The sequence below is a fragment of the Pelophylax lessonae genome (genome assembly GCF_965119305.1).
Source record: "Pelophylax lessonae genome assembly, chromosome: 11".
Taxonomy (NCBI): domain Eukaryota; kingdom Metazoa; phylum Chordata; class Amphibia; order Anura; family Ranidae; genus Pelophylax; species Pelophylax lessonae.
In genome coordinates, this window is record NC_138778.1 from 235,950,196 (window position 1) to 235,974,666 (window position 24,471).

Genomic DNA, 24,471 nt, shown 5'->3' on the forward strand with positions numbered 1-24,471 from the left:
AAATACCGATAATAAACCGCACAGGAAGTACCACAGGAAACTCCGCCCCCTGACACTGAGGATTCTGGGATTCTGGACACTGACCTCCACCCATAAAACCTGAGCAAGCATGGCTGACCCATAAAACCGGACACTTCATGAATAAAAACCCTTCAATGTGCTTAAAAATAAAAACATTGCCGCTCCCAGTCTGTGCCCGCCCCCCAACACCGGCAACCAATAGCGCAAAGTCCCTCCCAGACTGAGGAGGCGACACCCTTTCCATAGTGCAATATGAAATAATACCAAGACATGGCGCCAGAAGGAAGGTCCCTCCTCCCACACCCAGCGTGTGCCGCCCTCTGCAGGGGATCCAAGGGAGAGCAGTCTAAGGCACTTTGCAATGTCTTCGGCCCCCACAGGCCATGACCCGCGTTACCAGAAAACCACGCACAATATTTCACGCCTCATCCGGGGGCTGCGAGCTGAGTGCCGGCTCTGAGGAGTCCTGGATGTAATAGGGGTGAAACAGTCTCTCCTGGCTACATAGACGCATGGCAAGGTAAGTGTGCAGCAAAAGTCCAGGAAATCGAGAGGTAAAATAGCGGACAAAGTCATCAGGGACGCTCCCCAGAGTATCCTGCACCTCCGGCGGTAATTCTCTGTAGTGATGTTTCTGTAAATAGAAGAAGAGAGAAGAATGATTCCAGCAGCTCACCTTCTACTCACAGCCCCCGGCTCTGACACCCCCTCCCCCACACTCACCTTATTACGTAACGCCCGCAGGAGGTCCCTCACCGATCGGCCCTTGTAACTGCGGAATTTCCTGAGATCTACAAGAGAAGAAAACTCATCTACCGGATACTGGAGGCAACGACTCTTCACTCCCTTCCCCCCCCTACCATACGGCACAGCTGGTATAGAGGAATAATCTGCTAAAGTCAGGTCCCTCTACCATACAGCAGAGCTGGTAATCTAGTAGAGTCAGGTCCTGTATCATACGGCAGATCTGGTAATCTAGTAGAGTCAGGTCCTGTACCATACAGCAGTGTCAGGTCCTGTACCATACGGCAGATCTGGTAATCTAGTAGTCAGGTCCTGTACCATACGGCAGATCTGGTAATCTAGTAGAGTCAGGTCCCTGTACCATACGGCAGATCTGGTAATCTAGTAGTCAGGTCCTGTACCATACAGCAGAGCTGGTAATCTAGTAGAGTCAGGTCCTGTATCATACGGCAGATCTGGTAATCTAGTAGAGTCAGGTCCTGTACCATACAGCAGTGTCAGGTCCTGTACCATACGGCAGATCTGGTAATCTAGTAGTCAGGTCCTGTACCATACGGCAGATCTGGTAATCTAGTAGAGTCAGGTCCCTGTACCATACGGCAGATCTGGTAATCTAGTAGAGTCAGGACCATGTACCATACGGCAGAGCTGGTAATCTAGTAGAGCTAGGTCCCCGTACCATACAGCAGATCTGGTAATCTAGTAGAGTCAGGTCCTGTACCATACAGCAGATCTGGTAATCTAGTAGAGTCAGGCCCTGTACCATACGGCAGAGCTGGTAATCTAGTAGAGCTAGGTCCCCGTACCATACAGCAGATCTGGTAATCTAGTAGAGTCAGGTCCTGTACCATACAGCAGATCTGGTAATCTAGTAGAGTCAGGCCCTGTACCATACGGCAGATCCGGTAATCTAGTAGAGTCAGGTCCCTGTACCATACAGCAGATCTGGTAATCTAGTATAGTCAGCTCCCTGTAACATACGGCAGATCTGGTAATCTAGTAGAGTCAGGTCCCTCTACCATACGGCAGATCTAGTAATCTAGTATAGTCAGCTCCCTGTAACATACGGCAGATCTGGTAATCTAGTAGAGTCAGGTCCCTCTACCATACGGCAGATCTGGTAATCTAGTAGAGTCAGGTCCCTGTACCATACAGCAGATCTGGTAATCTAGTATAGTCAGCTCCCTGTAACCTACGGCAGATCTGGTAATCTAGTAGAGTCAGGTCCCTCTACCATACGGCAGATCTGGTAATCTGGTAGAGTCAGGTCCCTGTACCATACGGCAGATCTGGTAATCTAGTATAGTCAGCTCCCTGTACCATACGGCAGATCTGGTAATCTAGTAGAGTCAGGTCCCTGTACCATACAGCAGATCTGGTAATCTAGTATAGTCAGCTCCCTGTAACCTACGGCAGATCTGGTAATCTAGTAGAGTCAGGTCCCTCTACCATACGGCAGATCTGGTAATCTGGTAGAGTCAGGTCCCTGTACCATACGGCAGATCTGGTAATCTAGTATAGTCAGCTCCCTGTACCATACGGCAGATCTGGTAATCTAGTAGAGTCGGGTCCTGTACCATACGGCAGATCTGGTAATCTAGTAGAGTCAGGTCCTGTACCATACGGCAGATCTGGTAATCTAGTAGAGTCAGGTCCTGTACCATACGGCAGAGCTGGTAGCGTCGGGCACTTAGTATGTTCCATGTCCTGTATGGCACATCCGGTACCTATGGTGACGGTGTGGTGGAGTTGGTTACCTGTCTGCAGTGGAACGGTGATGACCTCCCTCCAGTCCAGCCTCACCACGTCTCGTCCGCCTCTTTCCAGCTGTCGGACGATCGCTCCATCCAGAGCCTCCTTCTCTATTCGGTCGCTGACGTCCTGCAGGAGGTGGAGAGAATTACTCTGGTTGGTGTCAGTGAGAGAAGCAATGTCCTGGTGAACCGGGGGGGGGGGGGGGGGGCGGGGAGGCCAACAAGTCTCCAGAGCCAGGGAAGCCCCAAACTCCCTGATCATATGTACACAAATACAGCTTTCTCCATGGTCAGTAAGGGGGGGGGGGGGAGCACCACACATACAGCGTCAGTACAGGGGGGGGTCATCACACATACAGCTTTCTCCATGGCCTTTGTGGGGCATATCACATACAGGGTTCTCCATGGTCATAAGGGGGGGGCGCATCACACGTACAGCTTTCTCCGTGGTCAGTACGGGAGGGGGGGGGGGGGCAGGGGGGAAGCACCACACATACAGCGTCAGTACAGGGGGGGGGGGGGTCATCACACAGCTTTCTCCATGGTCTTTTTTGGGGGGGGGGGGGGCATATGACATACAGGGTTCTCCATGGTCATAAAAGGGGGGGGCATCACACATACAGCTTTCTCCATGGTCAGTACAGGGGGGGGGGGGGGGGGCACAATCACACATGCAGCTCTCTCAATGGTCAGTACAGGGGGGGAGGGGGCAGTCACACAAGCAGCTTTCTCAATGGTCAGTGGCTGCACTTTGCTGTTCCTCTGTCACAGTAGGATGGGATTTCATGGCATTCAGCAGAGATGCTTCCACACCTGCTAATGGGAGAATCTCTGTATGTGACCGGTCATGGGGACATAGAGAACGGGGGGGGGGGGACACATACAATATTTCACACAACATTTCACCTCCCGGGCCCCCGGTGGGGACATCTATGTGACGGGAATACAGAACACATCATGCACTCACCTGAAAGAACTGGAGCTGCTTCTCCAGGCTCCAGAAGAACGGGTGTTTGAGGACGGCCGGGGCGGACGGGCGTTTCTGAGGGTCCTTGTCAATCATCTGCTGGATCAGGTGATGTGCTACAAGGTCTTCTGTAATGACAGGGAATAGTCATGTGATCGTCGGATGGGAAGACCCCTCCAGCCTGGCACCCCCACCCTTGGGTCAGAAGCGGGACTCACCGTGGTTGTCTAGGCTCAGACAGTCCAGGTCTGACGCTCCCAGTAGGATGTTGGCTTGCCGCTGCAGGGACTTGCCAAAAGGGTGTTTCCCCTCTGAGACCACGTAGTAGAAGACGCAGCCAGCAGAGAAGATGTCCACAGTATAGGTCTGAAACAAAGACATCGACCACAGTCAGAATAAACACTAATGGAGTCCTGATAATAGAGGACTCTGTACTCACCACACAATCCTCTTCTTCATGGAGTGACACAGGAAGTCATTAATTGTTGGGTTATACTGCCTCCTACAGGAGAACTGTACACAAACAAAAGAGAAGGCTGACCCCTCCCTCTACCCAGCATGCCTCAGGAGGAAGCTGTACCAAAACACAACACCAGAGAGGTGGGACCTGTGTCCCTCAATGGACTCCAATAACAGAATTTTACATTCATTACTAAATTCTTTTGTTCTGTCCATTGAGAGACACCAAAATGCTAAAAGAGGTTCACCGAGGACAACAGGACGGGGACTGCCTGCAGATCAGAGCTCACCGAAGGACCTTACACCCGGAGCTGGAATCAGGAGGAGGTCACAAGCCCACCGGGGAGAACCTGGAAAACATGGACAGAGGACCAGGTGGCGGCCTTACACATCTGGGAGGAACAGTCTGATGTCGAAGAGCCCAAGAAACACTCAGATCTAGTGGCGCCCCCTGGATGGTAAACAGACGAAACTGATTCAAAGGACCGTAAGCCTGGATAACGGACTGTGTGAGCCACCCAGGACCAGGTCACCTTCCCAGGGACCAGCTGGAATGACCAGAAGAGAGTCAATCTGAAGCAGTAGATGAGAGAGAAACTCCCACACCCCAAATTACATCCAGACAATGAGGCGAATCCTCCCGCTGAACAGGAGCTGGACCTCTGAAAGTCGATGGCAACAAGAATCACCATATGGGTGAGAGGGGAAAGGAAAATACCCCCAATAGGTTCAAATCGGTGCCAAGAACCAGATTCAGATCCCATGGAGCCACAAGGGAGAGAACATACTGGTCTCTAGAACTAGTAAGAGCAGAGCCTTGAGGTTGCTGGTCCAAACCAAATCTTGAAAATAGGTAAGAATCCTTCCCATGGAGAATTTTACTCACGCCAACCCTCCAAGTATGGTGATAGTCATTGTAAGAAGAAGGAGACCTCCAGGGTTTCAGCATCATGGGAATGATCAGTTCAGAGATGTCCCTCAGGAATTAGGATTATGGTTACCCTAACGCCATGCCATTACACCAGGCAATTGTGAAGTGGAATCCAAAAATTGGACCTAAGAAAGAAAACCCAGGCAATCTGACCAAACCACAGAGTGTCGTCCTCATCAGGTCAGAGTACTACATCCACGAGGACCAGTCTGGAGCAATGAGGATCACCAGAATGTCCTCCCTAACCATCCTACAATGCAGACTAGGAAAGAGTTTCGGGGGAGGAAAGGCAAACATAGTTACATAGTGAGGTTGAAAAAAAGACATCAGTCCATCCAGTTCAACCTATGATGTGTGTGTGTGTGTTTGCTGTTAACCGTACATTGTATACCCCCTGTATGTTGTACATTGTATACCCCCTGTATGTTGTACATTGTATACCCCCTGTATGTTGTACATTGTATACCCCCTGTATGTTGTACATTGTATACCCCCTGTATGTTGTACATTGTATACCCCTGTATGTTGTACATTGTATACCCCTGTATGTTGTACATTGTATACCCCCTGTATGTTGTACATTGTATACCCCCTGTATGTTGTACATTGTATACCCCCTGTATGTTGTACATTGTATATCCCTGTATGTTGTACATTGTATACCCCTGTATGTTGTACATTGTATACCCCCTGTATGTTGTACATTGTATACCCCTGTATGTTGTACATTGTATACCCCTGTATGTTGTACATTGTATACCCCCTGTATGTTGTACATTGTATACCCCTGTATGTTGTACATTGTATACCCCCTGTATGTTGTACATTGTATACCCCCTGTATGTTGTACATTGTATACCCCTGTATGTTGTGGTCTTTAATATGCCCATCTAATAGTTTTTTGAAACCATTGATGCTCCCTGCTGATACCACTGCTTGTGGAAGAGAATTCCACATCCTTACTGCTCTGACAGTGAAGAACCCCCTACGTACTTTAAGTTTAAACTGCCTTTCCTCTAGTTTTAGTGAGTGGCCACGTGTCTTATTGTATTCCCTTTCTCTGAATAATTTGTTCCCTATGCTAGGGTTTCCAGTACAATATTTGTACATTGATATCATATCCCCCCTCAAACGTCTCTTCTCCAGAGAGAATAAGTTCAGTGCTTGTAGTCTTTCCTCATAGCTGATGTCCTCCATTCCCCTAATTATTTTTGTTGCCCTTCTCTGGACTCTCTCCAGTTCCAGCACATCCTTCCTGAGGACCGGTGCCCAGAACTGGACAGCATACTCCAGATGTGGCCGGACCAGAGTCTTGTAGAGTGGGAGAATAATCTGCAAAGTTTTGGATATACTGATTCCCACAGAGCCACTAGAGCATGCACTTCTTCCACTGGAACAGTGGTCTCCAAATTATGGCCCTGGGGCCAGATTCAGCCCTTGGCACACTTTTTCCCCAACGGACACTAATGATGCGGTACCATTCCTCCCACGGACACCTTCGATGGGGCACTATTTCTCCATCGGACACCAATAATGAGGCACTATTCCTCCCACTGACATCATGGATGAGGCTCTAATCTTCCAACTGACACCAGTGATGGGGCACTATTCCTCCAACTGACAATCGATAGGACATAATTTACTGACACGGACGCCGGGGTGTTGCTACTCCCACTGGCCACAGTCTGGCCCCCTAAAGCCTAAAAGGACAGTAAACTGGCCTTTTGTTTAGAAATGTTGGAGACCCCGGAACTAGAGGATTCATGTATGAACCTGTCCAGTATGTTATCGAACTGTGATGTAAGGACGACTAGTCCATTATCCCTGCCCTGTGACACCTCTGGGTGCAAATAAATGGCAGACAATACTGGAAAGTGAATGTCTGCCCAGGACAAGATTGGCTCTACCTTTGACACAACGAGACTACTGGTTCCTCCCTGATGGTTGATGTATGCCTCTGCCATGGTGTTGTCTGACTGAATCCAGATAAGCTGACCTGCCCAGTCAGGTGGTCTCGAGCTGCAGAGAAATTTACAGAACGTTGATCGGGAGGCAAGATCCATTCAACATCAAAGTCTCCACCCCAGACTGACATCTATCACAAAGATCTTTCCAGACGCCAAAGCCTGGAGCCTCTAAACAAGGGACAACCTGGTTCATAGCACTAGGTTAAAAACAAATTGTCCAACATATCCAGCAATACCAGTGCTGTGTCTGGAGGGGTATGGAAGAAGGCTAACATCAGTCCCAGGCCTCTCATGAAGGATGGAAAGGTTGGGAGACCCCTGGACTGAAGAGTACACGATTGGAAGCAGAGAGTTTAGTTTCTCTTGGGAAGGGAAAACTCTGCCTGAAGGTTCAGAATCCACCCCAACGTCTGTCAAGACTTTAATATCCACCAGACCCTGGGCCAACAGTTCCCTCAGCAAGAGGCTGTCCTGGAGACCTCTCAGGCTGCCAGGAAATCTGTCATTTGTGAGGCGACGCAGGAAGGGTGCAATGTAGGAACTGAAGAGGAATTGGAAACCACTTCCTGCACCCGAGCATCAGAGATACAAGTCGTTTAAAGTCTGCAAAGACTAACAGACGTCACCCTAAAGTGGGGCGCACCTTCATGGTGGAAAAGATTTGTCTGAGGATACAGCGGACGCGGAGTTCCAGGACTTGAAGGACATTGGCTTGGCTTTAAAGCGGTAGGAACAGCCTTTTGTTGAATTATACCTACAGGCAAGTCTTTACCAAAGCTTACATGTAGGTACAGTAAATATCTCCTAAACTTGCACCGTTTAGGAGATATTTACTTTGATGTCACCGGCGCATGCGCACTTTGCTCTCAATGGATGGCGTTCCGCGGCCGTGACGTCATCATGGCTCAGCCATTTAAACAGCCAAAGCATGCGAACCTGGAAGGAAGAACGAGTGAAGATGGAAGCCCTGTCAATGGTGACAGCACTCTGCTGGGGGGCTTCCTTTTCAGGTAAGTCTTTCATAATGTGCTGACCCAGTTCTGATAACTTAGGAGCTGGAAGACACTATTGGGGGGGGGGATTTACTACAACTGGAGAGTGGAAAATCTGGTGCAGATTCTGATTTCAGCTTGATCAATGAAGCTTTAATAAAACCTGGAAGTTGATTGGCTCCTATGCAGAGCGGCACCAGATTGAGTGCTCCAGTTTTAGTAAATCTCCCCATTGTGTCATCAATACAAATTCAAGAAAGCAGAGAGGACATCAAGTCACACTAGAGGTGACCTCTCCACCCTCCGCTGGACCCCTCCATTCACTATCCCACCCAGCTACCGTCTCAGCACGATGATGACACACAGAGGAGGGGATGTATACAGCTACAACCATGACATCGTATTACTGTATGAGCTCCCACTCTACAATTGTAGGGCAATGTAGGGTGGGGGGTGGGGGGGCACACGGACACCCAATAGACTAGGCTTGTGACGGTATCAGATTTTCATGCTGCGATTAATTGATTAAGGTTTTGCCACGGTATACGGTATTATCACGGTATTCTATTATTACATTTAAATTATTAAATTTCTACCTCACTTCAATTTCATTGCTGAATTTAGGGGCTTTGGTTCACTTATGCACATTATTATATAGTCAGTCAGTACAGACTCTGTGAACCAGGCCTAAAATAGGTCATCAAGCAGTGTCTGGCCTAACTGGTGATAACTGGTCCTGGCGCTCGGCTCCGATCCGATGGCCTGGTCATTAAGAGGGCAAATCCTTGTGGTCAAGAAGTGGTTAAACCTGAAGGAGGTGTTGTTTATAAATTACTTTACTATTGCTTTAGGCCTGGTTCACATGTATGCGGGTTGGCGGTTCACATGTATGCGGGTTGGCGGTTCACATGTATGCGGGTTGGTGGTTCACATGTATGTGGGTTGGTGGTTCACATGTATGCGGGTTGGCGGTTCACATGTATGCGGGTTGGCGGTTCACATGTATGCGGGTTGGCGGTTCACATGTATGCGGGTTGGCGGTTCACATGTATGCGGGTTGGCGGTTCACATGTATGCGGGTTGGCGGCCGACATTTGCACAGGCATAGCAGCCCATTGATTTGAACTGGCTGCTATGCCCTCATTTTCCGCAGAAAAAAGGTGCATGCAGCATTTTTTTAAAATGCAGTGGCCTTGAAATCCATCCTGCTTTTGCACCATGCGACTAACCTGCAGTTGCTGCTCTGGCAAGCTTTCTGCATTTTTTGTATACGTGGGCACGGCATTTAAAAACAGTTTGCGTGGGCAGCAACGGCAGGTAAGTTGCATGGTGCAAAAGGATGGATTTCATGGCCACTGCATTTTTTTTTAAATTCTGCATGCACCTTTTTTCAGCCGAAAACGCAGGCATAGCAGCTCAAGCCCATTCAAATCAATGGGCTGCTATGCCTGTGCAAATGTGGGCCCCCAACCCGCATACATGTGAACCGCCAACCCGCATACATGTGAACCGCCAACCCGCATACATGTGAACCACCAACCCGCATACATGTGAACCACCAACCCGCATACATGTGAACCAGGCCTAAAGCAATAGTAAAGTCATTAATAGATAAAAACACCTGTCCTCCTGCAGGTTTAACCACTTCTGGATCGCAAGGATTTGCCCCTTTAAAGACCAGGCCATCGGATCGGAGCACCAGGACCAGTCATCACCAGGTAGGCCAGACACTGCTTGATGGCTATATAATAATGTAATGTGGGCTGCTAGGCGTGTGTGTGTGTGTGTGTGTGTGTGTGTGTGTGTGTGTGTATGTATGTATGTATGTATGTATATTAGAGCTGCACGATTCTGGCCAAAATGAGAATCACGATTTTTTAGCTTAGAATAAAGATCACGATTCTCTCACGATTCTCTGTGTAACAAAAAAAAAAATTGGGATAACTTTACTGTTACGTTTTTTTTTTTTTTTTTATTCATTAAAGTCTATTAATTGCGTTTGAAAGACTGCTGCGCAAATACAGTGTGACATAAAATATTACAACAATCGCCATTTTATTCTGTAGGGTCTCTGCTAAAAAAATATATAGAATGTTTGGGGGTTCTAAGTACTTTTCTAGCAAAAAAAAAACTGATTTTAACTTGCAAGCAACAAGTGTCAGAAAAAGGTCCAGTCTTTAAGAGGTTAAACTTCCTTTCTCCCTGGCAGAGGGAAGGAAAAGATACAATGTAATCATTTTTGTTTATAGTTACTGGGAGACTTAATGCTGAAAGGCATTAGCTGTGTGAGTGAATGAGTCATCCAGCTCCCTGAAATGTATCAATTCACAAGTCAGACCCAGGAGTAGAGAAACTCGGTATTTTAAAAAATGCCACAATAACCATACCGTGGGTATGCAATACCGCGATATATCGAATTACCGAAAACGGCATATGTCTACATAGACACAGATCTACTTACAGGGTTCTCCTTGAAATCTTCACTCAGCATTTCCGGGGCGATCCATCCTTCAGTACCAGGAACCCCGGATCTCCGGCTGAAGCTGTGTCTTCCCACCGCCAGCTTCTTGCACAGACCGAAGTCGGAGATGATGGCCTTCACTCTGCCGTGAGCATTGGGCATGGAGATGAGGATGTTGTGTGGCTTCAGGTCACGGTGCACTGAGAGAGGACAGACAATTCATACAAGAGACCCTGTCACCTTCTCCATGAACATGAATGGGGGAGGGGAGAGTCTATAGGGACATCATTGTTTAAGAGACCCTGTCCCATATACTGCAGTGCTGTACAGAGAACACAGCAGTCAGGTTGGAGGAGGTTGGACCCAGACACAGATATCTGCCACTTACCAATGTTGAGGGAGTGAAGGTAGGCCAGGCCGGACATTGTCTGCTCCAGGAGGCTGATGGGTTCCAGGCCATGCTGATCAAAGTCCTTCTCTTCTACATACTGAGGAATAGGAGGACAGACATAAGACACAGCCATTGGGGGAGATGGAGGGAATAGAGGACAGACATAAGACACACAACCATTGGGGGGGGGGCGGGGGTGGAGGGAATAGAGGACAGACATAAGACACACAGCCATTGGGGGAGATGGAGAGAACAGAGGACAGACATAAGACACACAGCCATTGGGGGAGATGGAGGGAATAGAGGACAGACATAAGACACACAGCCATTGGGGGGAGATGGAGGGAACAGAGGACAGACATAAGACACACAGCCATTGGGGGAGATGGAGAGAACAGAGGACAGACATAAGACACACAGCCATTGGGGGAGATGGAGGGAATAGAGGACAGACATAAGACACACAGCCATTGGGGGAGATGGAGGGAATAGAGGACAGACATAAGACACACAACCATTGGGGGAGATGGAGGGAATAGAGGACAGACATAAGACACACAGCCATTGGGGGAGATGGAGAGAACAGAGGACAGACATAAGACACACAGCCATTGGGGGAGATGGAGGGAATAGAGGACAGACATAAGACACACAGCCATTGGGGGAGATGGAGGGAATAGAGGACAGACATAAGACACACAGCCATTGGGGGAGATGGAGGGAATTGAGGACAGACATAAGACACACAGCCATTGGGGGAGATGGAGAGAACAGAGGACAGACATAAGACACACAACCATTGGGGGGGATGGAGGGAACAGAGGACAGACATAAGACACAGCCATTGGGGGGATGGAGGGAACAGAGGACAGCCATTGAGGGGGTGGAGGGAACAGAGGACAGACATAAGACACACAGCCATTGAGGGGGTGGAGGGAACAGAGGACAGACATAAGACACACAGCCATTGGGGGGATGGAGGGAACAGAGGACAGACATAAGACACACAGCCATTGGGGGAGATGGAGGGAATAGAGGACAGACATAAGACACACAGCCATTGGGGGAGATGGAGGGAACAGAGGACAGACATAAGACACACAGCCATTGGGGGAGATGGAGGGAACAGAGGACAGACATAAGACACACAGCCATTGGGGGGGATGGAGGGAACAGAGGACAGACATAAGACACACAGCCATTGGGGGGGATGGAGGGAACAGAGGACAGCCATTGAGGGGGTGGAGGGAACAGAGGACAGACATAAGACACACAGCCATTGAGGGGGTGGAGGGAACAGAGGACAGACATAAGACACACAGCCATTGGGGGGATGGAGGGAACAGAGGACAGACATAAGACACACAACCATTGGGGGAGATGGAGGGAATAGAGGACAGACATAAGACACACAGCCATTGGGGGGGATGGAGGGAACAGAGGACAGACATAAGACACACAGCCATTGGGGGGGATGGAGGGAACAGAGGACAGCCATTGAGGGGGTGGAGGGAACAGAGGACAGACATAAGACACACAGCCATTGAGGGGGTGGAGGGAACAGAGGACAGACATAAGACACACAGCCATTGGGGGGATGGAGGGAACAGAGGACAGCCATTGAGGGGGTGGAGGGAACAGAGGACAGACATAAGACACACAGCCATTGAGGGGGTGGAGGGAACAGAGGACAGACATAAGACACACAGCCATTGGGGGAGATGGAGAGAACAGAGGACAGACATAAGACACACAGCCATTGGGGGGGGGGGGGTGGAGGGAATAGGAGGACAGATATAAGACACACAGCCATTGGGGGGGATGGAGGGAACAGAGGACAGACATTGGGGGAGATGGAGAGAACAGAGGACAGACATAAGACACACAGCCATTGGGGGAGATGGAGGGAACAGAGGACAGACATTGGGGGAGATGGAGAGAACAGAGGACAGACATAAGACACACAGCCATTGGGGGGGAGATGGAGGGAATTGAGGACAGACATAAGACACACAGCCATTGGGGGAGATGGAGGGAATAGGAGGACAGACATAAGACACAGTCATTGGGGGAGATGGAGGGAACAGAGGACAGACATAAGACACACAGCCATTGGGGGAGATGGAGGGAATAGAGGACAGACATAAGACACACAACCATTGGGGGAGATGGAGGGAATTGAGGACAGACATAAGACACACAGCCATTGAGGACAGACATAAGACACACAGCCATTGGGGGAGATGGAGGGAATTGAGGACAGACATAAGACACACAGCCATTGGGGGAGATGGAGGGAATTGAGGACAGACATAAGACACACAACCATTGGGGGAGATGGAGGAACAGAGGACAGACATAAGACACACAGCCATTGGGGGAGATGGAGGGAATTGAGGACAGACATAAGACACACAACCATTGGGGGAGATGGAGGAACAGAGGACAGACATAAGACACACAGCCGTTGGGGGAGATGGAGGGAATTGAGGACAGACATAAGACACACAGCCATTGGGGGAGATGGAGGGAATTGAGGACAGACATAAGACACACAACCATTGGGGGAGATGGAGGGAATTGAGGACAGACATAAGACACACAGCCATTGGGGGAGATGGAGGGAATTGAGGACAGACATAAGACACAGCCATTGGTGGAGATGACGGCTGGCTGGGCCTCTCCTGTGACTGACCTCCTGCAGGGTGGCTGCGCACAGCTCTATGGCGATATACTGGAACTGGCGGTCTTTCTCCGTACAGAAGTAGCGGACCACATTGGGATTCTCGTCAGATTCTCTCAGCAGCTGAACTTCTCTATCTGCAAAACTAAAACACTCCGGCAGGATCCTCTTCACCGCCACATCTCTGTTATCAAAGCGCCCCCTGCAGGGAAAAGTGAGAGGTACAATATGAGCGGGTGGGGTGGGGGGGAAATGAATCTTATTTTTCCTTGGGTAATAGAAGGATCACTGACACAAAGAAAGAAGTCATAGAAGTTGAGAGTTGAGTGGAATAGTCACCTGTAGACGATGGTCCCCTCTGCACCATGACCAAGGACCTCGCGGGGGTTAAAGGAGATCTTCCCCACCATCACCGTCCCATCATCCTCTGCACAAGAAAACAATCAGTACAATGTAAATCCAGCCAGACTCCACCACAAAGCGTCCAATGTACGATGGAGAATACCAGAGCCGGTCCATTCATGGTGACTCTGGTGTGACCATCACAGAGAAGATTCATAAATCAGAAACGTTACCTCCGTCCTCCTGCTCTGTGGAGGTGACACTGCCGACCTCGGACACGGACAGATTGGAGTGCAGCGAGTGGTTGGAGGCCTTCGGTGACATGTTGGGGGTGCTGTTAGCTGAGCTCTCACACCGTATGCCAGTCATATCCAGATAATCTCCATCATTCGTCACTTCGGCCGGCTGGAAAGGGGCGTGCTGAACCTGCAGAAGTTGGATCTTCTCCTCCAGCTGCTTCTGGAACTGCTGGTGCTGCAACTGCTGCTGCTGGTGGACGGTCTGGGGACACAGAGACATGAATGACTGGGGTGAACCATGACCTTGGGCGGGGGGGTGGGACGAGTCCCGAAGAACGTCTCACTTACCTTAGGATATGTGATGACAAAGGCTACCCACCCCGCCAGGAGGAAAGTGCTGAGAATGATGGTGGCCAGGTCCTTTAGCATCGAGTCCACAGGAGCCTCTGGCTTGGGCAGGAATGGCTTCGATATGTCAGAGATTTCCTGAGCGTAGGATGGGGGCAACTGTTCTGGGGGGTCCTCCACCATCCCCAATACCTCCTGCCAAGTGACAAACACAGGAAGAGAGGGTGAGGGGGGGCTGTTTCTATGAAACGCTGGAGGGTACCTAGCACAGGGAGGTTCCAGAACAATGCTGGGGGTGGTGGTCTCAGTACTGACCAGGAGCCTCCGCTGTGACAAGTTCTCTTCATTTACAAATCATCTCACACCGCAGCCATGACGCCGATGGCAGGAAAGTCTATGAACCCTTCAGAATGTCTCATTGTGGTCTCAGCCTCATCCAAATCCAATACAAGTGCTGCCTGCTTCTGGAGGAGGAATCCCTACCTCTGAACACCCACCGCCAGATCGCACTTCAAATGTCCATACATGAATTGCCCCAAACTGGAAGTTTCCACATCCCCCAACACTGGAAGAATGGAGAAATCACATCAATGACACTTCGGATGGAGAGGAACTCCTTTTATAGCACAGGAACCGCCCAATGAAAAATTGGGAGAAACTACGTGGTGTGGGCGGTGACACTAGGCTTGGCCCCACCCTCCCCTATACTACATAGATTAGTCTAATAAAAGGGAAGGGTGTCACATGGCGTGTGTCAACCCTCACCAGGGGCAGATAGATATTCCCTCTGATGCCAAATACACAGAGATGATGTCCTTCCTGTGCAGAATAAACACCTTGCAGGGTATATAGCACGGTTCAATGTCTGTTACTGAAACTCCGCCCACAGGTGTGTTCACCCGGGACAGTGCGGGTTCTGCTGGAATTACACTCCTATTCATTACTATAGCGCTGTCACACCTATCAACTGCCAACTGATATTCTTCTACACTAAAGATCACTGATGATCCCTATAATGATCCTTATTACACGGCCACCAAGCTCTCCAACCCACATCAGCTGAACACGGTGCCCTCAAGGTCTCCATTCTGTACGGGTGTAACGATACACGATTGTAACTGTGTAACCCGCTCTCAGCTCCAATCAAGAGGGAAGGACCCGTGCGGGCCAATCAAAAAAGGGAAGGACCCGTGTGGGCCAATCAAAAGGGGAGGACACGTGTGCGCCAATCAAAAGGGGAGGACACGTTAAGAACACCAGTACAGCATGAAGGTGGCTTGTAGAAGTGAAGTCAGGATGAAGCACAGACATAACCAACATAAGGAAAACCCGTAACTAAGAGGTGGGAGGGATTCTCTCTACGACTTCCCTCACACTGAGAAACCAATCATCTCCATCCCAGATGTGAAGCATGGTGGAGGAGCTCCTGGTGATCACCATGAGACAATGAAGTTAGGATGTTATGTAGATATGGAATCATGCCAGAGTCCGGACCTCCACATGGTCCTCTGTGGCAGAAAGCCTCTCAGACACCCCATAGGAGGAGAGATGTGCACACACACCAAGAGATCATTCAACTGCTTATTAATCATAAAAGTGTTCCCCCTACGTCTCCTGAATGACGAAACGTTCTCTATGTGATTACAATGACCGCCGTGTGATCCACTGAGGTGGGCGACATGGAGGGAGATACAGACCTTGGAAATTAGCAACCCCCTCCCCTCCCCCCTGTATACACCTCCCCTCCCCTCCTCCCCATACACCTTACCTTCCCCATTGCCCGCCCTCTCCTCACCTCATTGAAGCGTGCTTTGTCCCGGGCGGTCTCTATGACGTTCTCTCCTCCCCGGGGGAGAGTGGATGGGAAGGTATCCAGGATTTTGGTTGGGGCAGACAGTGGGATTTCATGGTGTCCTGCACAGATATAATTGGAGGGGATTAGATCAGAGTGATGGAGGGGAGGGGGGGGGGGGGGGGGGGGGGATGTGCATTGCTGCTCAGGTATGAAAGGTCTTTAACTCCTCCACGCCGACATACCGTGGAAAGGGTTAACTTTATTAGTGATCCAGGGGTTAAGTGTTTCCCTAGGGGCGTGATTCTAACTGTAAAGGGGCGTGGCTTGTGATGTAACCACAGAGACATACGATCCTACATAGCAGGATCGTATGATCTCTGCACTTACATCAGGGAGAATGACAGACGGCTTTGTTTACATCAGCCGTCTGCCTTTCTCCCTCTCCAGCGGGAGGTTGCGAGTGACCGGCGGACATCGGAGCCGCCGGTCACTTGCACGCGGGGGGGTTCCGTGAACGAGCGGGGGCGGGAGCGCAGTATAATCCACCTGGATACACAAAGAAACTGTAATGAAATGTACAGATTTACTAACAGGTCAAAGTTGCAAAACTGTGCTTAGACATTTAGATCTGTTTTACCCTTAGGAGGGAAGGGGTTAAGAAACATTAGTAATGGGCAATGCACTTTACCTAAGGCCACCAATCAGATAAGTGGAATATGAACTCCAGTACCTCTACCTCCCATTACACACCTGTGAAGCCTTCTCTGATTGTGGGTCCGCTATGGTTCCTCAGAGCGCCCCCAGTACAGCGTGGGCCCCGGCACTGCCGGCTACACATTATAAAGAGGGGTAGCAACTAGCAGTACTAGTTGCCCACAGCAGGGGGCAGAGTTCATACCTATTAACAGCCAGTGGTTCCTCCAGTAACTCAGCTTGTCTTTCCCTTTCCCCCCAGGGAGAGTCTTCAGATCGGTGCTGGGGGTGAACTCACACTCTCCGTTCTCCTCTATCCTCACCCCATCGCTGGTGGGACCATCCAGCAGCGGGATGGCTCTCCCTCTGGGCTACAGACAAGACATACAGTCATCTTCTGATTGGTTACTGTGTAAAGTCACATGACATATGAACACAGAGGGACACTTACCACCACGGTGACCCCTTCATGCACCAGGGAGGACGAGGCATACAGGCTGCTGGAATACTTGCCCACATACAGAGTTGGCCTGGGGACAAACAAAAGACATGTGACCAGTGAGGCTCCGCCCCTTCCTGTGTCCCCCCGTCCTGGAATAGGAAGGTTGTCACTCACATCAGTTGACTTTTGGTCTCGGTTTCTTTAGGGAAGGGATACTTCCACTTTGTGATACGGCCCACCTCCCCGGACATGAAGGTGAGATAGCGCAGAGTCTCCACCCCCACGTTGGTGTGTAGGACCTTCCTGAGTCCTTCTCTCTGCCAGATGTACAGCGCTACCACCGGAGAGGCGTAATTCTGGATCCACAGGACATCTCCCAAATCGCTGTCCACCGTCACCACCAGACCGTCCCCATTGGACACAAAGTGCGACATTTCTAGAAGACACATTCAGATGACAACCCCTCCTATGAACAAAGAGCGCCCCCCCCCCCCAAATCAGACAGCTTCAACCAGAGCTTACTGTAATCGGTGCCCTCGTCAGGCAGGGGGGCTGCGTAGTCATAGTAGGTGGCGTTCCAGCGCAGCTCCTTATTCTTCGTATCATACATGGTGATTGTATACTCTGCAATACAAAAACACCATTCCTCATACCGGGACCCACCCAAACAGCCAATCAGCTGCCTCCGTATCAGGACACAAGGAGGAGAGAAGGCCACACACACAGCTGCCTCCACTACACACTGGGGTGTGATTGGCCGCATGGAGGAATCTACAGGGGGTCCGTTATTTATTTCCAGATCAGGGGGTGGGAGACCATGACCTTCCAGGTTCACTGCGGGGGGGGGATTTGAAGCAAAAACCCAGATGTCCAAATCCTGAGGGTTACCAAACTATGGAGTGCAGCTTTATATCAGTGGAAGTTTGCCTTATCTAGAGTCATGACATCATCCACTAATGATGACATCACGGCCTGAGATAGAGGGACTCACCTGTCCTGCCCAGGTACAGCAGAGTGGTAGATGGACAGACACTCTCTGCGAAGGATGAGGTCAGAGTCTGCTGCTTCTCCCCCGTTACCAGATCAACAACGTACCAAACGTCCTGCTTCTTCCCTGGATGGAGGACAACCACAGAGTTCTACACCCACTTAATGACATCACACAGGAGACCCATGCATTCCATATATGGGGCCGTCCAATCATTGATCACACATCCTATGTCCACACCCACTTCATGACATCACACAGGAGACCCTCGCTGTCTGGGTGATCATATCCCCCCTTATATATTTATACATGGTGATCATATCCCCCCCTTATATATTTATACATGGTGATCACATCCCCCCCTTATATATTTATACATGGTGATCATATCCCCCCCCCCCCCCCTTATATATTTATACATGGTGATCACATCCCCCCCTTATATATTTATACATGGGGATCATATCCCGCCCCCTTCTATATTTATACATGGTGATCATATCCCCCCCCCCCCTTATGTATTTATACATGGAGATCATATCCCCCCTTATGTATTTATACATGGAGATCATATTCCCCCTTATGTATTTATACGTGGAGATCATATCCCCCCTTATGTATTTATACGTGGAGATCATATCCCCCCTTATGTATTTATACGTGGAGATCATATCCCCCCTTATGTATTTATACATGGAGATCATATCCCCCCCTTATGTATTTATACATGGAGATCATATCCCCCCCCTTATGTATTTATACATGTGATCATATCCCCCCCTTATCTATTTATACATGGAGATCATATCCCCCTTATGTATTTATACATGGAGATCATATCCCCCCTTATGTATTTATACATGGTGATCATATCCCCCCTTATGTATTTATACATGGTGATCATATCCCCCCTTATGTATTTATACACGGAGATCATATCCCCCCTTATGTATTTATACATGGAGATCATATCCCCCCTTATGTATTTATACATGGTGATCATATCCCCCTTAATCTTCTCAAGAGAGAATAAATTCAGTTCCTCTCATCTCTCCTCATAGCGGAGCTCCTCCATGTCTCTATCAGTTTGGTTGCCCTTCTCTGCACTTTCTCCAGTTCCCCGATATCCTTTTTAAGAACTGGAGCCCAAAACTGAACTGCATATTCCAGATGAGGTCTTACTAATGATTTGTACAGATGATGTCTCTCTCTCTCTCTGGAGTCCATGTCTCTCTTATACAAGAAAGGACTTTGCTTGCTTTGGAAACCGCAGCTTGGCATTGCATGCTATTATTAAGCTTATGATCCACCAGAACACCCAGATCCTTCTCCACTATGGATTCCCCCAGATCCTTCTCCGCTATGGATTTCCCCAGATCCTTCTCCGCCATGGATTCCCCCAGATCCTTCTCCGCTATGGATTCCCCCAGATCCTTCTCCGCCATGGATTCCCCCAGATCCTTCTCCGCTATGGATTCCCCCAGATCCTTCTCCGCTATGGATTCCCCCAGATCCTTCTCCGCTATGGATTCCCCCAGATCCTTCTCCGCTATGGATTCCCCCAGATCCTTCTCCGCTATGGATTCCCCCAGATCCTTCTCCGCCATGGATTCCCCCAGTTCTCCTCCCCCTAGTTTGTATGATGCATGCATATTCTTACCCCCCAAGTGCAGAACTTTACATTTATCAACATTAAACCTCATTTGCCACATAGTTGCCCAATAAAACAGTGCATTGAGGTCAGATTGTAAGTTGGAGACCTCCTGTAAGGAAATTATTCCACTGCAAAGCTTGGTGTCATCTGCAAAGACTGAAATGGTACTTCTTATCCCAGACCCAATAAGGGTCCCAACACTGAACCTTGGGGTACCCCACTGATAACATTACACCATTCAGAGTAAGAATCATTAACCACTACTCTCTGAATTCTATCTTTTAGCCAATTTTCTATCCAATTACAAACCAATCTTTGCAAGCCTGTAGACTTTACCTTACACATTATCCGTGTGTGGGGAACGGTGTCACATGCTTTGCAAAAATCCAAGTATACCACGTCCACCGCCACCCCCCTGTCCAAGTATACGACGTCCACAGCCACCCCCCTGTCCAAGTATACCACATCCACAGCCACCCCCCTGTCCAAGTATACCACGTCCACAGCCACCCCTCTGTCCAAGTATACCACAGCCACCCCTCTGTCCAAGTATACCACAGCCACCCCTCTGTCCAAGTATACCACAGCCACCCCTCTGTCCAAGTATACCACAGCCACCCCTCTGTCCAAGTATACCACAGCCACCCCTCTGTCCAAGTATACCACCGCCACGGCCACCCCCCTATCCAAGTATACCACGTCCACAGCCGCCCCTCTGTCCAAGTATACCACGCCCACAGCCACCCCCCTGTCCAAGTATACCACGCCCACAGCCACCCCCCTGTCCAAGTATACCACACCCACAGCCGCCCCTCTGTCCAAGTATACGACAGCCGCCCCTCTGTCCAAGTATACGACAGCCGCCCCTCTGTCCAAGTATACGACAGCCGCCCCTCTGTCCAAGTATACGACAGCCGCCCCTCTGTCCAAGTATACGACAGCCGCCCCTCTGTCCAAGTATACGACAGCCGCCCCTCTGTCCAAGTATACGACAGCCGCCCCTCTGTCCAAGTATACGACAGCCGCCCCTCTGTCCAAGTATACCACGTCCACAGCCACCCCTCTGTCCAAGTATACCACGTCCACAGCCACCTCTCTGTCCAAGTATACCACGTCCACAGCCACCTCTCTGTCCACGTATACCACGTCCACAGCCACCTCTCTGTCCAAGTATACCACGTCCACAGCCACCTCTCTGTCCAAGTATACCACGTCCACAGCCACCCCTTGGTCTAAGGTTTTACTTACCTCCTCATAAAAAGAATTAAGATTTGTTTGACAACTTCTGTCTTTCATGAATCCATGCCGTCTGTGGTCTACAATATTTGAGCAAGAACTCATCTATGTGGTCATTTATTAAAAATTTCCACCATCTTCCTGACTATAGAAATTACACTAACAGGTCTATAGTTACTTGGCAAAGACTTTGACCCCTTTTTCAAAATTGGCACCACATTGGCCCTACGCCAATCCAGTGGTACTATTCCAGTCCTTAACGAGTCCCTCAAAATGAAAAACAAAGGCTTTGAAAAGGGCAGAGCTCAATTCTTTCTTCATGACATCACACAGGAGACCCAACACTGTCTGCAACCGATATGGGGCCATCCAATCACTGATCACACATCCTATGTGCACACCCACTTCATGAGATCACACAGGAGACCCTCACTGGACTTCCCGCACTTGTCACTCACAACCACCCCACACCCAGCACCCGCCACTCACCCATATATAGTATTCCATCAGAGCTGCGACACGGAGAGGCCTGGACCAACTCTGGGATAGTGAAGGGAAGCTTCTGCAAATACACAAAAAGAGACAAGTTGTGACTGTACTCACCATCACTGGGAGTGAAAGACAGATACTTAAAGCGGAGTTCCACCCTGGATTTTTTTTTTTTTTTTTTTTCTTTAATACCCCCGGGACAGTCAGGGCTAGTACATTCCACAATGGCTAGCCTCTGATCTGTCCCGGTTCGCACTTACCTGTTAGGACAAATACTTACCTTGCAAACGTCTTGTCCAGCGCTGCCATCTCAGATGAGATGTGGGCAGCTTGAAGCCAGCGAGATCCCCTTCGGCGTCTTCTTCTTCCGCCTTCTTTGGTCCCACGATGCCCTGCACCGGCCCCGACGTCACTTCCGGGTCGCGCGCATCATCCCTCTACAGCTTCTGGGCATGCCCAGAAGCTGTTTAGAAGGGGATGACGCGCGCGCCCCGGAACTGACGTCGGGGCCGGTGCAGGCGCAATGATTCCTGGGAGCTATGACGTTCAGCTCCCAGGAATCATTGCAGAGCCAGGAAGTGACGACGGGCCGCGGCCGAGGAAGGAGGAAGAAGGAAGTAAGGTAAGTATTTTTTCTTCGCTACGAGGTAAGTAAAAAAAAAAAAATATGCGATTATCCATTTCTTTTTCAGGTGACCCGGAGCGAGAAGATGGAGGTAAGTATAAAAATAGGGTGGAACTCCACTTTAATGGACACTGAGAATTTGGTTTGGATTACTTCAAATGGGTTCTGTGTTTACACTTATGATAATGTGTATTGTACTTCAATGTCAGAGACAGGCTCTCTCTATTGTCTGTGCATTGAGGTGGGATGTGGATTCTGTTAAGCCTGTCTGTCCCATTGTTAATGAACTCACATATTGTTTCTGTCCAGATGGCTAGATAATTAGTTCAGGTTAATTCTATTTCTGTATACAATTTCATCTGCATATAATAATGTAATCAGGCAACCCCTGACCTGTGTGTGGTAATCTGATCAGGAGGGGGAGGTCCATGCTGTATATAAATTCTGTGTGATTGTTCAATAAAGGAGAAGATTCCAGTACAAGCTAAATTGTCGGCTAGCTTTGTATGGGGGCGGCTGGAAAATCTGATATCTATGTTCAAGACTGAAAGAAGCCGTATACTGAAGGAAGCCCACAATTAGTGTGGGTCACGGTTCCGTTACAGTGACCCCCCCTAGTGTGACAGCCCCTCACATTACCCCATCGGCCCACCTCCACCATGTTTGACCCCCCCCCCCCAGTGTAACAGCCCATCACATTATCCTGACACCAGCTCACCTCCACCCCCACGATGTGTGACCCCCCCCACCAGTGTAGCAGCCCATCACATTACCCTGACACTGGCCCACCTCCACTACGTATGACCCACCCCCCAGTGTAAGAGCCCATAACATTACCCTGACCCACCACTTGTGACACCCACCAGTGTAACAGCCCATCACATTACCCTGACCCACCTCCACCATGTGTGACCCATCACCCAGTGTAAAAGCCCATAACATTACCCTGACACCGGCTCACCTCAACCCCCACCATGTGTGACCCCCCACCAGTGTAACAGCCCGTCACATTGCCCTGAAACCAGCCCACCTCCACCCCTACCATGAGTGACACCCCCCCCAGTGTAACAGCCCATCACATTACCCTGACCCACCTCCACCCCCACCACGTGTGACCCCCCCCACCGTGTAAAAGCCCATCACATTACCCTGACACCGGCCCACCGACCCTCTTCACAGAATCTTACCGTCAGCCCCTCGCTATGTTTACTGCCCAGGGTGTAGAGACTGCCATCATTGGGATCAGGGAGGAAGGCCGGCCTGCAGAGGAGAGAGAAGTCACATATGAAACTTTACAGAGGAGGGGAAGGGGAAGACACACAGAGACCACACACATGACCCCCAGGAATAGGATATCTATAGTGCAGTCTGAGCCGCTCCATACAATCATTCCCCCGACTGCTCATTCCCACAATATACAACCCCCCCCCCCCCCCCCCGGAGGATACAGGGTACATGTGTAGTGTGACCCCCCTCCCCCGGACTCAGGGCAAACTGTGTAATGTGATCCCTCCCCGGAGAACCGGAGAACACAGAGAAAACCGTGTAGTGTGACCCCCCATGAAGGACACAGAGCAGACGTGTAGTGTGATATCCCCCCCTGGAGGACACAGAGCAGACGTGTAGTGTGACCAGCAGGTGGCACTCTTTTCAGTGTACACAAAGTGGGAACTTACTCTTCCAAATGTGTGGGGACCTGCAGCACCGGATCTGCAAGAGAGAAGAGAAGCTGTTAGATTGAGGTCAATGCCTCAGCCCCGCCACACTGCTCCCCAGTAGATAATAAAAATACAAAGCAGAGCAAAGAAGCTCCTGGCAATAGTAATAACACGTCATGGCTGATACCCCTAAGTAGAGGGAAAATCCAACGCGTTTCAAAATATATCTTGAACTATAACTTGAACCCCGTCACACTGCTCCCCCCCGGCTCTGCACCCAGTCACACTGCTCCCCCCCGTCACCGCTCCCCGTCACACTGCTCCCCCCCGGCTCCGCTCCCCGTCACACTGCTACCCCCCCGTCACCGCTCCCCGTCACACTGCTCCCCCCCCCGTCACCACTCCCCGTCACACTGCTCCCCCCCACACTGCTCCCCCCCAGCTCCGCTCCCCGTCACACTGCTCCCCCCCGTCACACTGCTCCCCCCGTCACCGCTCCCCGTCACACTGCTCCCCCCCGTCACACTGCTCCCCCCCGTCACACTGCTCCCCCCCGGCTCCGCTCCCCGTCACACTGCTCCCCCCCGTCACC

General features: G+C 50.1%; 1 protein-coding gene across 1 annotated transcript in view; it reads right to left on the minus strand.

Annotated features, from left to right (window-relative positions):
* Positions 1-205: 205 nt before the first annotated feature.
* The window catches only part of ERN1 (endoplasmic reticulum to nucleus signaling 1), a 38,881-nt gene continuing 14,615 nt past the window's right edge, over positions 206-24,471 (minus strand). Inside the window, exons 3-22 of the mRNA XM_082271683.1 lie at positions 23,898-23,931; positions 23,409-23,481; positions 21,597-21,669; positions 18,221-18,343; positions 17,752-17,853; positions 17,404-17,665; positions 17,239-17,317; positions 16,993-17,158; positions 16,095-16,213; positions 14,300-14,494; positions 13,946-14,213; positions 13,710-13,797; positions 13,383-13,572; positions 10,685-10,784; positions 10,297-10,496; positions 3,705-3,852; positions 3,487-3,614; positions 2,523-2,646; positions 745-812; positions 206-655 (exon numbers count right to left, since the gene is read on the minus strand). Coding sequence (XP_082127809.1) covers positions 440-655; positions 745-812; positions 2,523-2,646; positions 3,487-3,614; positions 3,705-3,852; positions 10,297-10,496; positions 10,685-10,784; positions 13,383-13,572; positions 13,710-13,797; positions 13,946-14,213; positions 14,300-14,494; positions 16,095-16,213; positions 16,993-17,158; positions 17,239-17,317; positions 17,404-17,665; positions 17,752-17,853; positions 18,221-18,343; positions 21,597-21,669; positions 23,409-23,481; positions 23,898-23,931 — 2,756 coding nt within the window. The 3' untranslated portion in view covers positions 206-439. The remainder of the gene's footprint in view (positions 656-744; positions 813-2,522; positions 2,647-3,486; positions 3,615-3,704; positions 3,853-10,296; positions 10,497-10,684; positions 10,785-13,382; positions 13,573-13,709; positions 13,798-13,945; positions 14,214-14,299; positions 14,495-16,094; positions 16,214-16,992; positions 17,159-17,238; positions 17,318-17,403; positions 17,666-17,751; positions 17,854-18,220; positions 18,344-21,596; positions 21,670-23,408; positions 23,482-23,897; positions 23,932-24,471) is intronic.